At 47.1% G+C, this 12,970-nt stretch overlaps 1 protein-coding gene across 1 annotated transcript; it reads left to right on the top strand.

Moving 5' to 3' along the window:
• The first annotated feature begins 473 nt into the window (after positions 1–473).
• LOC117011081 (orthopedia homeobox) lies at positions 474–7,592 on the top strand. The gene is made up of 3 exons (XM_033086342.2): positions 474–655; positions 1,635–2,044; positions 5,792–7,592. Exons 1-3 carry the CDS (start codon positions 619–621, stop codon positions 6,320–6,322), a joined length of 978 nt encoding a protein of 325 aa, XP_032942233.1. The 5' UTR covers positions 474–618; the 3' UTR covers positions 6,323–7,592.
• Positions 7,593–12,970: the final 5,378 nt, after the last annotated feature.

Raw genomic sequence — 12,970 nt, forward strand, 5'->3', positions numbered from 1 at the left:
CAGCGGGGCCAGCGCTGCCCGACCCCGTGCTGCCCGTCTTCCCCGCTCGCAGCCCTCGACGGGCTCTGGGCTTGGGAGACCGTCGGGAGACTGATCGGGTCGGGTGAGAGGGTGCGCTCCGAGGAGGTACTAAAAACAATAAAAGCCGATAAATCAGGGGCGACCCGGAGCAGACGAGTGTGGCAGATGTGCATTTGGGAGAGGAGAGGAGGAGAAGGCGGGCGGCCGAGGCGAGGGGAGCAGGGTAAGGGAGCGCGGGCCGGCCGGGCCGGGCGGGCCGGGGCGGCGGGAGGCCGGGGCGGCGGCAGCGGGCGGGCGGCGGGCGGGCGGAGCGGGGCGCTCCGGGCGCTGACATTTGCAGGCTGCCCTCCTGATTGGTCCCCGCGCCGAGCTGCTCACGGGTTCATTGAAGTGTTAAGCACCTCCCCGTCTCTCTAAAGGACATTATAATGCAAGAGACCCCCTTTTTAACCACACACCGAATTTTCTTTCATTTAGACGATCTATATATATATATATCTATATATATATATATATCTCATATCTTATATCTATTTTAAATAACTTAAGGCCGCTAAAATTTGGGGGGGAACAGCCTTCGCCCTGGAGCGGTGCGCGATGCTGTCTCACGCCGACCTCCTGGACGCCCGTCTCGGTGAGTTTCCCCCGGCACCCCCCCGCCCCGCGGCGGCTGCACCGGCGGCGGTGGCGAGCGGGGAGGAAGCCGGGGCAGGAAATTGACAATTTGTTCCTTATTTTACCTTAATGCGTTCTAAATGGGCTAATTCCTTTAAAAGTAATTGTACTGTATTAAAGTTTAATTTGATTTAACATAAAAAAAGAAGAGAGTGAGACCTACAGAGTATGTAGATCTACAGCGAGTTGTGGATCATTTAATTTTTCTCTCCCCATTTTTTATATAGATAGCTACAGATTATTATTATTATTATGATGATGATTATTATTTTAGGACAGATGAGCTCGATGGTGTTTACGGAGTTCTGTGTGGCCTTTTCTTGTTCACCCGTTTGGTTTTCTCTGTCTTTCTTTTCCTTCCAAAAAAAGAAAAAAAAAAGAAAAAAGAAAAAAAAAGAAAAAGGGAGAAATATCTGTATCTATTTATGGTTATTGATGAGTTTATTCAGAGAAGCGGAGGGAGGAGAGGGGAAAGATCGGCCAGACTGACCGAGGTCCCCGCGCATCTGTCGGGGAGCAATGCTCCCGGCAACAGGGCGGTTCGAGCCTCATTTCTTTCTCTCCGTCTCTTTCTCTTACCAGCTCCGCTGGAAAACCCAAGTTGAACCCGTGAAAACTTGCTCTCCTCCTCTCCCCTTCCCTTGGTCTTGGGAGGGGAGGCCGGGCAGGGAACTGGTTATTTCAGCAGAAAGAGGAGCTAGCCGCTTGATGTAAAGTTTTCTGCCCTCTGCCCGGGTCGCGCCGGGCCAGGGTGTCTGCGTGTCGTGAAGCCGAGCAGGGCTGCGGGTCTGGCGGGCGGCCGGCCGGGGGACGGCGGGGCGGAGGCAGTGGCGGTGGCGGTGGTTGGATGTCCTCGCCAGTTCAGTGCGCTGCAGAGGGTCTCTGATGGATCCATGCTCAGCTGCAGCCGAGTGACTGCCGCTCCTTTGCTTCCGCAGGGATGAAAGACGCGGCCGAGCTGCTGGGACACCGGGAGGCGGTGAAGTGTCGGCTGGGCGTAGGGGGCTCGGATCCGGGGGGACACCCGGGAGACATGGCTCCCAACTCGGACACGGTGGAAGGGACCACCCTGCTGCCGGGGGAGGACATCACCACGGTGGGATCCAACCCCAGCTCCCTGGCCGTCAGCGCCAAAGACCCTGACAAGCAGCAAGGCCAGCAGGGCGGCCAGAACTCCAGCCAGGCCGGGCAGCAGCAGGGTCAGCAGAAGCAGAAGCGGCATCGCACTCGCTTCACGCCGGCGCAGCTCAACGAGCTGGAGAGGAGCTTCGCCAAGACTCACTACCCGGACATCTTCATGCGGGAGGAGCTGGCCCTGCGCATCGGTCTCACCGAGTCCCGGGTGCAGGTATGAAAAGCCGCCCCCGCGCAGTGCCTGCTGGCCCTTCCCCGGTCGCACCGACGGAGGCACGGCCGGTCGGCGGCGGGACCAGGCACAACGGGGAGGGAGGGGGGTGGGTGCCCCAAACCTCAGCCCGACGGCGGAGTAAATAACCCACCCCTGAAAGCAACAGTTTGGTCAGAAAGCCTTGAAATCAGATGTGCGTGGCTGCCCTTTCTGCAAAACTGTCACCTTGGGGTGTGCCCTTGTCCTCTATCCTGCCCACCTGCAGCGCGGTGGTCCCGATCGGGGCACGGACTGAGCTTCCCTCAGCTCCACGGCCCGACCCGCGCCTGGAAGGAGTCCAGGAGGGGCAGCCCTAGAAAAATGGTCTCAGTTCTCGCAATAGCCCGGCGCTAAGAGTCGACCCGCACTTCCCGGGAATGACTCCTTTTCCAGCAGAGTCCGGTGGCGACGGCGGGGCCGCTGTCCAGGTAGCCGATGCCAGGGCCTCTGTCCAGGGTGCTGATGATGACTAACCCGCGGGACCGCCGGGAAGGGGCGTCCTCCAGAGCTCACCTCCCTGAGAGCCGAAGTGGGGTGCGAGGGAAGGCATATTGGCTCGTAAAAAGGCACTTCGATAAAAGCCAGATATGTTTGGACTCGGAGTTTCCCCATATTGGTTTTTATAATGCCTGAGGACGGCGGGGGTAGTAACTTCAACATCTAGGGTGCACTTCGTTCTCTGAAATACATACATATATATACGTATGTACATACACATATATATATATGCACACAGGACAGTAGGAAACTATTTAGGCAAATACATGTAAACGAAATTTGGTAAAGGGGGAGAACGTTCAAAGCGCTAGACTGCTCAGACGCAGCTTGTTTGTGTATCAGGTTATTTTCGCGACTTTTCCATTCCGAGGAATGAAAGCCTGCACAATAGAAGCACTTGTGGGATGTGCACCCCGGCTCAGTACAGTGCACCGGGACTGCCGCTGCTGAAGCCCTTCGGCGCAGTCACTGTTCTAAATCCCTCTCGGCAAGCATAGGCTTCTCAGCTAAATAAAGACACGTCAAGAGAAATCCCTAAATGAACGTTTTATGAAGGAAAACAGATTCCGTTCTTGAATGTGACAGAAAAAGCACGTCTGGTTTTAAAAAGTAAAACAATTTGACTCAGCCTACACAGAACTATAATTAGTTTAAATTAAAAAAGAAATTAGATTCACAAATAAAATATAATTGGACAACTGACTCAATGAAAAAAAGAAAACGAGGTCTATTAAACTTTATTGGGTTTCCCAAAGGTTAATGATACCAATTTCAATATTAGGAGTGTGGTAAATGAAGTAAAATATAAAATGGAAATAGTTATTTTCTAACAGCACATCAAAGAAATTCGTAGGAAGAAAGACAAAGTGTTTTAATGGCCTTGGCATAATCTTAAACCAATGCTAATAGCTCGAGACTGCTGATAAAAACAGTTTAATAGAGTGTCAATTTAAATTTTTTTTACAATAATGTTCTGTAATTTAAAAAGTAATCAGATCAACATAACCTTCTTAATTAACACTTCAAAATGATTAACATTATGTAATCTAATGCAAAAAAATATTTAATATATTTACTTCACAATCCGTTGTATCACTGGTCCTTGATCAAATTTAAATTAAATAATAATTAGTTTATGTTCTTATACGAGTACTTTACAGTTTTCTTTATAGTTAACAGATAGCTTACACACTCCTTTCAGTACATGGGCTCCACACTGATTAAGGAATGCTCCAAACGCTTAATTTATAGCGGCTGTATATGTTTTTAAGGGTTTTAGATGCTAGGATAAATCACCACTTTCCTCATTTTAGATCTGTATTTAATGTATATGATACATTTAAATAATTATTAAACTGGCTGATGCTTAAACGGGAGTCCAATTCCACATCTGATATTGCTCTGCTTTTCAAGCTGCTGTAATAAAACCATTCTTTTTATAGCATGCCATTATTAGAAACCAATTTCAGAATTATTTATAACCTGGAATGGCTTATTAAGCAGCAATGCGAGAATCATGCAAATTACGCGATCAAATGCAATATAATAAGCATAATCATTAGTCTCTAGCACGGATTAATTAACTTTCAATATTTTATTTACATAAAAACTAAATCAGTGAAATAACTTCTGCACAGTCAGGCTTGCCTTCCAATATTTTATGTGAACAAAAATAATGTGCTGTAATTCCATTGACCGTGTCCCCCACAATGGTCCCGTCACCTGCCACATCTTAATAGGGGACAAGCTGAGAGTATTTTCTAGTTTTCTAATGGAATGAGAAATTGCATTTTCTTCCTCTCCCAGCACTATTAAAGTGTAATGAATTCGGCCCAGAGTTCACGGCTGGCTGATCGAAATGAACCTGAGATCTGAGCTTTAATACAGCTCTCCAGATTTCCTACCAAATCTTCACATTAATCATCCGCTGGATTCCAATGAGATCTTCATAAAGCTTCGGCTTCTTAAAAAAAAAAAAAAAAAAAAAAAAAAAAGGAAAGAAAAAATGTATTAAAAAAGAAAATTTTAAAAAAGAGTATAAAACCAAAAGTGATATTGTCTCCCTTTCTATCGCTTTCACTCTCTCTCCCTCGTTTATAGCTGGGGAATTAAATGGGCTATATATTTTAAAATACATTTACAGTATGTCTATATTACTGTAACAGCAGATATCATCAAGGTAGGTTTTTAGATTCCAACCTCCATTAGATTCTAACTGTTGTATTAATAATTTTCAGGGGCTAGTTGCAGTTTAAAAGGAGTCCAAAGTTGCCAAATGCTCATGGTTAATATATTTCTAGAGTTGTCATGTGTGCATTTTCAAAATCTCCCCCAGGTTTTCCTTGCATTTTAATCTGTCATGCACCAGTTTTCAACTGGAAACATTCACATTTTAAAAGCATATGCAGCGTAGCTATGAACTTAGGCGATCAGACCTGATGGAGATTCTTTACAACACCAGCAAACCATGAAACATAAAAAGATTTTGTAGCCGCAATTTGACTATTAACCCTAAAACATAATTGAACGCGATTTTTCGATTATTCATACAATATTTAGCTCCCTCACGGCCGTTCATTCCCGCTAATGGGAATCCGCCTTTCTCAGACCGCCTACGGAGCCTGAGACGGTGGAACCCGGCAGATCGGGGCACTGCGCTCCCCCGGGTTTCAGGTGGACGCGCTTCCTCCCGGCTGTCTCGGTTGCTTTCGGCCATCCCTGCCACCGTGCCACCACAGGCAAACACTCACCTAAACCACTCCAGTTTTATTATTATAGGTTCGATATTGTTGTGTTTTGGGTTTTTTTAAAATCCAAAAGCGGGGGATTTGGTGCGAGGGTTTCCTGGCCGGACCCCGGTGGCTCGGGAAGGGAGCGCGTCCGCGCAAAGGCCAGAGCCGTAGACTGCTCGGGGGCTTTTTTTTGTTCGTTTGTTTGTTTGTTTTTGGGTTTTTTTGATTTTTTTAATCCGTGGGAAGGCCAGGCTCTTTTCCAGGAGTCTGTCGCCCAAGAAGGACAAATCGATCGCTTTCGTTATAAAAAGTTCCAGCCGTTTCGCCAGCCTGTGACGGGGACTCGCGTGGGGCTGCGGGTGCGAAGAGCTCCCGCGGTCGGTGGGGGCGAGGCTGGAGGGGCGGCGGGAGCCGGGGCGGGGGTCCCGCCGGGGGGTGGTGGTGGCTAACGGAGCGTGTCGCTGCCCGCCGCCCGCAGGTCTGGTTCCAGAACCGCCGCGCCAAGTGGAAGAAGCGCAAGAAGACCACGAACGTGTTCCGCGCCCCGGGCACGCTGCTGCCCACGCCGGGGCTGCCGCAGTTCCCGTCGGCCGCCGCCGCCGCCGCCGCCGCCATGGGGGACAGCCTGTGCTCCTTCCACGCCAACGACACGCGCTGGGCCGCCGCCGCCATGCCCGGCGTGTCGCAGCTGCCGCTGCCGCCGGCGCTGGGACGGCAGCAAGCCATGGCGCAGTCGCTGTCCCAGTGCAGCCTGGCGGCCGGCCCGCCGCCCAACTCCATGGGCCTCTCCAACAGCCTGGCGGGCTCCAACGGCGCCGGGCTGCAGTCCCACCTCTACCAGCCCGCCTTCCCCGGCATGGTGCCCGCCTCCCTGCCCGGCCCCAGCAACGTGACGGGCTCGCCCCAGCTCTGCAGCTCCCCGGACAGCAGCGACGTGTGGCGGGGAACCAGCATCGCCTCTCTCCGCCGCAAAGCACTAGAGCACACAGTCTCCATGAGTTTCACCTAATGGCCGGCGCCTCGCCCCGCGCCGCCGCCGCCGCCGCCTCGCCCCGCGCCCCCGCCTCGCCCCGCGCCCCCGCCTTCCCCCACCCGATTTACCAGGGAGTCGACTCAGGATCTGAAATCAGACACCAACAGACTGGTTTGTGGGCCGAGAAACACCCCCGACCCTCCCCAAGCCCCCTCCGCCCCCGCGCACCCCCGCGCCTCGAGGTCCGCCCCGTCCGGCGGCGGGAGGACTCGGGGCTGCCCCGAGCCCGGCTCTGCCTCCCTTCGTCGCCACGACCCGGCTGTCCCGCCGTCTGCCCGTCCGGCTTTAGCTTTGCAAAGAAATGCATTTTTGTTTCCGTTTTCATAATTTTTTATGGTTTAATTAGGAGCGGCGACCTGCCGCCGGCTCCTTCTGCTGCGAGGGCGCCGTCGGGGGGCGGCCGGGCGGGTTCGCGAAAAGGCACGGAGACCCCAGAGAGAATCAAATCCATTTTGATTAAGCATTGACGAGCGACAGCGAATGTGATGGGGTAAAAGAAGGAAAAAAAATTAAAAGCTTCTTTTTGTAAAAAACAAAGGGGATAAAAGGGGGAAGAAAAAAGCGCGCAAGAGCGCTTCCCTTTTTCGGATCTTTGATTTCGTGACAGTTGAGTTGCCGATCCTCCCTACCTTTATTTACGCATTTATTTACGTTCCTGCTGCTATTGTCCCTCCGCAGCGCCGGCGGAGGCGCCGCCGCGCCCCCCGCCCCGCCTGGCCCGGCTCGGCCCGGCCCGGCTCGGCCCCGCGGCCCGCCCGCCTGCATGTGCCGGTCACCCCGCCGCAGGGCAGGGCCGCTGGAGGAATGAACAAACGATGTGAAATAGGATGTTTTGTGTAGATAAAGCATTCTTGTTACATACTGGTCGATTCGTGATATGTTTTAACTTATTGTCTGTGCTTATTTATTGAATTTTGGGTTACTTAATAAATGTTTGAGCTAATATAAAACATATTACTTGACTTTTCCGGACACGTTTATATCAAGTTAATGTGAATGGATAAATAAAATCATTTTCAGTATGTGATATGAAGAATTATAGATTTTGATGTGGCGTGTGAGATATGAGAGGTGTCTTCAACTGCAGGCAAAAAAAAAAAAAAAAAAAAGACAGGACTTCCTTCTGTGGTATTCACTGAGTCCTTTGTCACAAGTTTGGGGATAGTTTGCTTGCTTAACTTTGCATTGATGCCTTTCACTTGTCACAATTTTAATACTTCATGATTAATAAACTTTTGTTAATCTTTCTGTGTGGTTGGCCTTTAAACTGCGAGTAACAAGAAGTTCTGTGGTGAAGCAGGGCAGGGACAAGGGATGAAGGAGCGTGGGTCAGCGGGAGGCTGAGGGAGGCAGGCAGTGGAGGGATGATTCGTTTTTTCGTAATGTGAAATGAGGGCACGGCTGCTGGCAAAGCAAGCTCCACGGAAGAGAGAACTCTTGCTTTACTGCAAACTTTGATATGGTGGGGAAAAGAAATGCGCAGTGTATTGCCAAGCATAACACAGCGAGGTTTGGGCTTCTTTTTTTCTTCTTCCCGCCTCGCCCTTGCCTTTTATGCAATACACTGAGATCTCTTCTCCTTGTACATCAATTACACACCTCTTAATTACACACCTGAGAGTGCCCGGCTCCATAGGCACCCACAGAAGGGTCCTTGCCCGCTCCAAAGTGCATATTACATATGCATATTTAATTTAAAAGAGAAATAAAAGCAGAATAAATTATTGGTGATCCAGACCACAAGTGAGTCCTCTGGGAGTCACCTGAGGAAACAGCCCTACTGCGGGAGTCTGCTCCTTCAGGTACTGAAACAACCCAAAGATGCTCCACCTGAGATAGCCGAGGTTTAGCAAGACAGGTCCCATACCACAATCCATACCACGGTAGCACTTGGGAAAAGAAGCCACCATGCTCTGTCTCTCCTTCCAGCCTTGCCTCTTGTCCCTAGCCCAGACTTGGGCAGAACAGCTGCCCCACTGTGCCCAGGCTTAGCTCTGAGATTGAAGTCTACAATCAGTTTAGTTCGGTCATCAAAGACATGGGCGCACAGGGTGAGCTGCGTATGGAGCAGAGCTGGTTAGGATGCCTCCAGCTTCCCTATCCAACGGGTGACCCTGCATTGGCCAAGGGGAGTAGCAGCCAGCTGGGATGTCCCTTGGTCGTCCCAGCTCCACAGTGCACTCTTCCCCATAGTATGCCCTGCTGGGAGGGCAGAAAGTCTCCACGTACATGCAGAAGAGTGCGAATCTCACTCTACTTCTCCCAAATGTATGGAAGGTTGTTTACAAGCACATAATTTTTACAGCTGCTTTATATTGCTATAAGAAAGACAGCTTTATGATGTAGGAATGTCGTAAAGTGTGGTATGGAAGATCTTAAAAAAATATGTGCTTTTTAATGGTGGAGAAAAATGCTCTCTCTGGCTGGGGGCAGGGGATTGAGACACAACCTGTAAGATTCAACTCTTGACACTGAACATTGGAGCTCTGTGAAAGGGGCCTTACAAAGGTCCTTCAGCTTAATGCTCAGTCCTAAAACATCCATCATTTCCTCCATATTCTAATGCAACTGTAGTCCTGGTTATGAACAAAGCTTTTTGATCCTGCACCACTTTGATACAAATTTGATTTGTTTCCATAGCAATAGATCGTTGTGTTCTGAGTTCGGGAGATTTTTGAAATTATATGTACCCTTAGCACCCGCTGAAGCTTTGCAGCATAAAACATCTAAGCTGATGCTCTTATGTGTTTAACATGGGTGGAAGGATGGAGACCACAGGCTTCACTCACAAGTGCTACATGCTTTGTCTGAATTATTTTACTGTACAATCTCAATCTTGCTGATGTTAAAAGATGAAAATTAAACAGCACAAACCAATTCTATCTAACAACGTGAACAGCTTTGCTTCATTCACGTAAAATGATCAAAATAAATGAGTGAATTCCATATAAATTGAGAGGGAATAGTTATGCTGAATAACAATTAGCCTGTTACTGACTAAGTAGGCAACACTAGGCACCGGGGCTGTTACAAGCTGAGCTTATTTGGTTATGTTAAGGTGCATTTTAGCCTTAAGCTGTTCCATCCAGTGTATAAGTAGACTGAGATTTATGTTCTTAAGTATGAATTCATTTCCATGTCAGCACATATTCATGTAATTCTACTTTCCTCTAAACACAACATCACCCCTAATGTCTAAGGAATATACATAAAGATAATGTCACTGAACCTTTCATTTGCTCTCTTGATGAAATGCTTTGACACTCTCTCTCTCCTCTCCTCCTCTGGTTAAATCCCCATGGAAGGCAGAATCTGCTCTTACCCGCTGCTGGAGATTGCAATCACTGAGCAATTACTAATATGGGAAGAAAGTTTGTGCAAGGCAAGGGATCAGGTGACATTGCAGCATGGATTATATTATTGTACTAGCAGTAATGATCCCTGCTCTTAGAAATGAAAATGTGGTTTAATTTGTGTTGTGGTATTTAAATTTTCATTTTTCAGAATAAAAATCTGTGCACATGAAAATGTATCTTGCAGTAATGGAGGTATGGCAGTTAACCTGTCAGTTGAAAGTATGTAACCTTCCTTTTCTCCTTTTCATGACAAAGGTAATCTCATCTGAGGGCATTTATGTGAAGAAATAACAGCATGGCATGGTGAAACCACTGGCTCATTAATCCTGGCATCTACTTCCTGCAGGGCTTCTTGATTAGTTAGATTCATTCATCAGGTATTTCAGAGTTTCTGATTTCTCACCACTGGCTAGGTTCACTGAGTTCAAGCTAAATTGAGCCAGAAGCAATGTTTATTAGTAATTTTGTAATACAGACTACTCTAATAATTCAGTACAAATATTTCATCTGAAATATATCCATTCACTTTAACACCTAATGCAGTTTGCAGCTGTGTTCAGAGAGAACAGAGAGAATACAGTGATTTGGCACGCATTTTCTAAATTATTAACATGAAAGCTTATAATAAAATCTTCTTAATTTCCAGTGCTGGAAGTAAGATTCCTTTCATTCTAAAGCAAGCTCTGGCAGAAAGATGACCACCTCCTACCTGCTGTAAAGGCTGAGCTCAGGGCAGCTGATCTGGGAAGCATGGCCTTTCAGCATAGAGATGAAAGGGAGAACAAAGGAATTTTACTTTTCCCCTCATTTATCTTATAAACATAGGAAAAATCCAAATGCCACAGAAGGTAATGGGAGAGGAATCCTTGGAAATTAGTGACCTGTAAAGCCACAGATGTGTCTCAACTGTTTGATAGCTGAAATAGTGTTTCTGCTTGGACAGTAAAGACAAAGGAGAAGGATCCTTGTCCTGCAGCCTTTAGAGCCCACACTGACCTGGCAGTGAATTCAGCAGGTGCATGTGTGTACATTTGCAGGGTCGGTGCTCAAAATTGCTCTGCCACTCAGCTTTTTCAGAGTGAAAAACTTTCTTTTTTGTTAAAGAGATAAGAGGACCACACACAAATCACATTCAAGTGTCTGACCACACCTCATGCCACATTAGCTCATCCAGTCATGGAGGAGGTAAGACATGGGGCCTGAGAACCAGTTTGACTTTGTGAATGCATGCAATATGCCCAAAATTTATTGAACAGCTGATCGCCATATCTAAACTCAGAAAAACAGATATGGAATCCACTGGCTCCTTTTAAACATCATGGACCAATCATTACCTATGTGCTGATGGAACTGATGAGGAAACACAGAGGTGGCTGTGGTGGGAAGGGCAGTAGGTATAACAGTTTCAATTTTTCCCCTGATGACAACAAGAACAGCAGGAAGAGTGAAAGGGGATGGTCTTGCCTGGGATGTATGTGGCAGGGGATTCTGCTTGTTTGACCAGCATCCTTGCATTTAAGCTGCTCTTAGGGGACTTTATGAATAGTCATATAAGGTCGTCTGTGAGATTCACTTCTACTCCTCAGAGAAAAAATTGGCAGAAGGATGCCTCCCTTTCCACTCCTCTCAAAGCTGGGGCCCATGCACAGATGAGTCTGTCTTTGTGTCCCACCTGGGATGTTGTACAATGGTATGGGTGGGAGGTCACCTCTCTTATTTGCCAATAAATTGTGTCTGTTTCAGCTTCTCCCATGACTGTCTTTGAGGCTCAAGAGTGCTGCTGCACCTTTATGTTGCATCATTCATCAATGCTAATGCTTAAATATGTTTTTCAGGGCTAGAATTTTGCTTTTAGAGGTGTTGAAATATGCCAGAGGAGAATCCCTCCCCAGGAGCAAGGAATCCGAGGGCATTTGTGCAGAATTTGCGTTTGGAGGTTATGTAACAATTCTGCAGAGATCCTTACCCTCCTTGGAAGGTCGAGAGGGAAAATGCAGAATATGCTTAATACACTGTCTCTGAGGGTGATGTTCTCTCCTGACCCCCATAGACAGTTTGTGCCTTGGAGTATGAAGTTTGATTAGCCTTTTTTCTCAGCACTGGAAGCATCATGGTAGTGATCCAAAAAGTGCTTTGGGAAAAAACAAACTATGGACTTTCTTTCACTGACCTCCTGCTACAGTGAATTTCATAAGCTGACAATGCACCCTGTAAGGACACATTTCTTTTTTACTGGTTTCAATTTATTGCCCTTTAATATAATTTAAGTGGCAGCTATGATTCCCTGTGGTTCCTTTACAAGCTTTTAAGGTTTATTTTTTTTGCTAACTTTTAAAAGAGCGTTTCTGAATGGCTCTGAGCATCCTCTCCTGGTTTTGGTGTCTAATAATTGACAGGGAGCACCAGACCCTGTACCAAGACATAAACATTACTTTATAATGAAATGTCTATGTACTGGAAGGCTGTGACTTTGAGCTTCCTGCCTTGTACCAAAGTCCAGGCAAAACTTGATTTGTCTCTAACACAAAGACTCCCTGTGCCATTGAATCTGAAGGATTTCGTTGTGCCATAATCACAGTCCCTGTAAGTCAATGGTACACTGGGAGAGTAGAAGACATGTGAAGAAGACATGGAGTGGTCCAGCTGTTTGCCATGGCTAAAGCCATTATAAGGGACTTTTCACTGTCCCCTGGGCCCTTGAGAACAGGATGAACTTCACTCAGGGGCATCCCTGGGAAGGACTAGGCTCTCATTTCAGTAACATCACCGAGCTTACAGGCTTCTGTGGCTAGGGAGATATCCACTGAATTCAGAGTTATAAACAAGTCCAAGTGTAAAAAGGTATTTCAGCCTCTACATGACTACAAAATGTCACCAGAAATTAACCAGCTTTGCTCTTTCAACTGGAGAACAAAATGAGGAGTCTACAGAAGGTCAGACATATAAAAATGCATTGAAATGAAAAGGGAGGAATATTAAATTACCAAATAAAGAATTATACTTGGTACAGTTTGTAGTTACAATATTTTTTGTCTATTTTAAGCAGTAATTAACACCCACAGCTGTATTCCTTGTCAGCTTGTGATTTTCAGGACTTGGTAGCAAATAAATGACTCATACTTCTCATACTTTATTCTTTAAATTTTAATTACTGTAAGAAATACTTGAAGATAATACCACTATATTTTATATTATTGTCACTTTGCCCTTTCTACTTTAACTGCTCTTCAATTTTAAGCTCATGTTTGCTCATACTGTGGCTGGATAG

This window comes from Catharus ustulatus, chromosome Z (genome assembly GCF_009819885.2).
Source record: "Catharus ustulatus isolate bCatUst1 chromosome Z, bCatUst1.pri.v2, whole genome shotgun sequence".
NCBI lineage: Eukaryota > Metazoa > Chordata > Aves > Passeriformes > Turdidae > Catharus > Catharus ustulatus.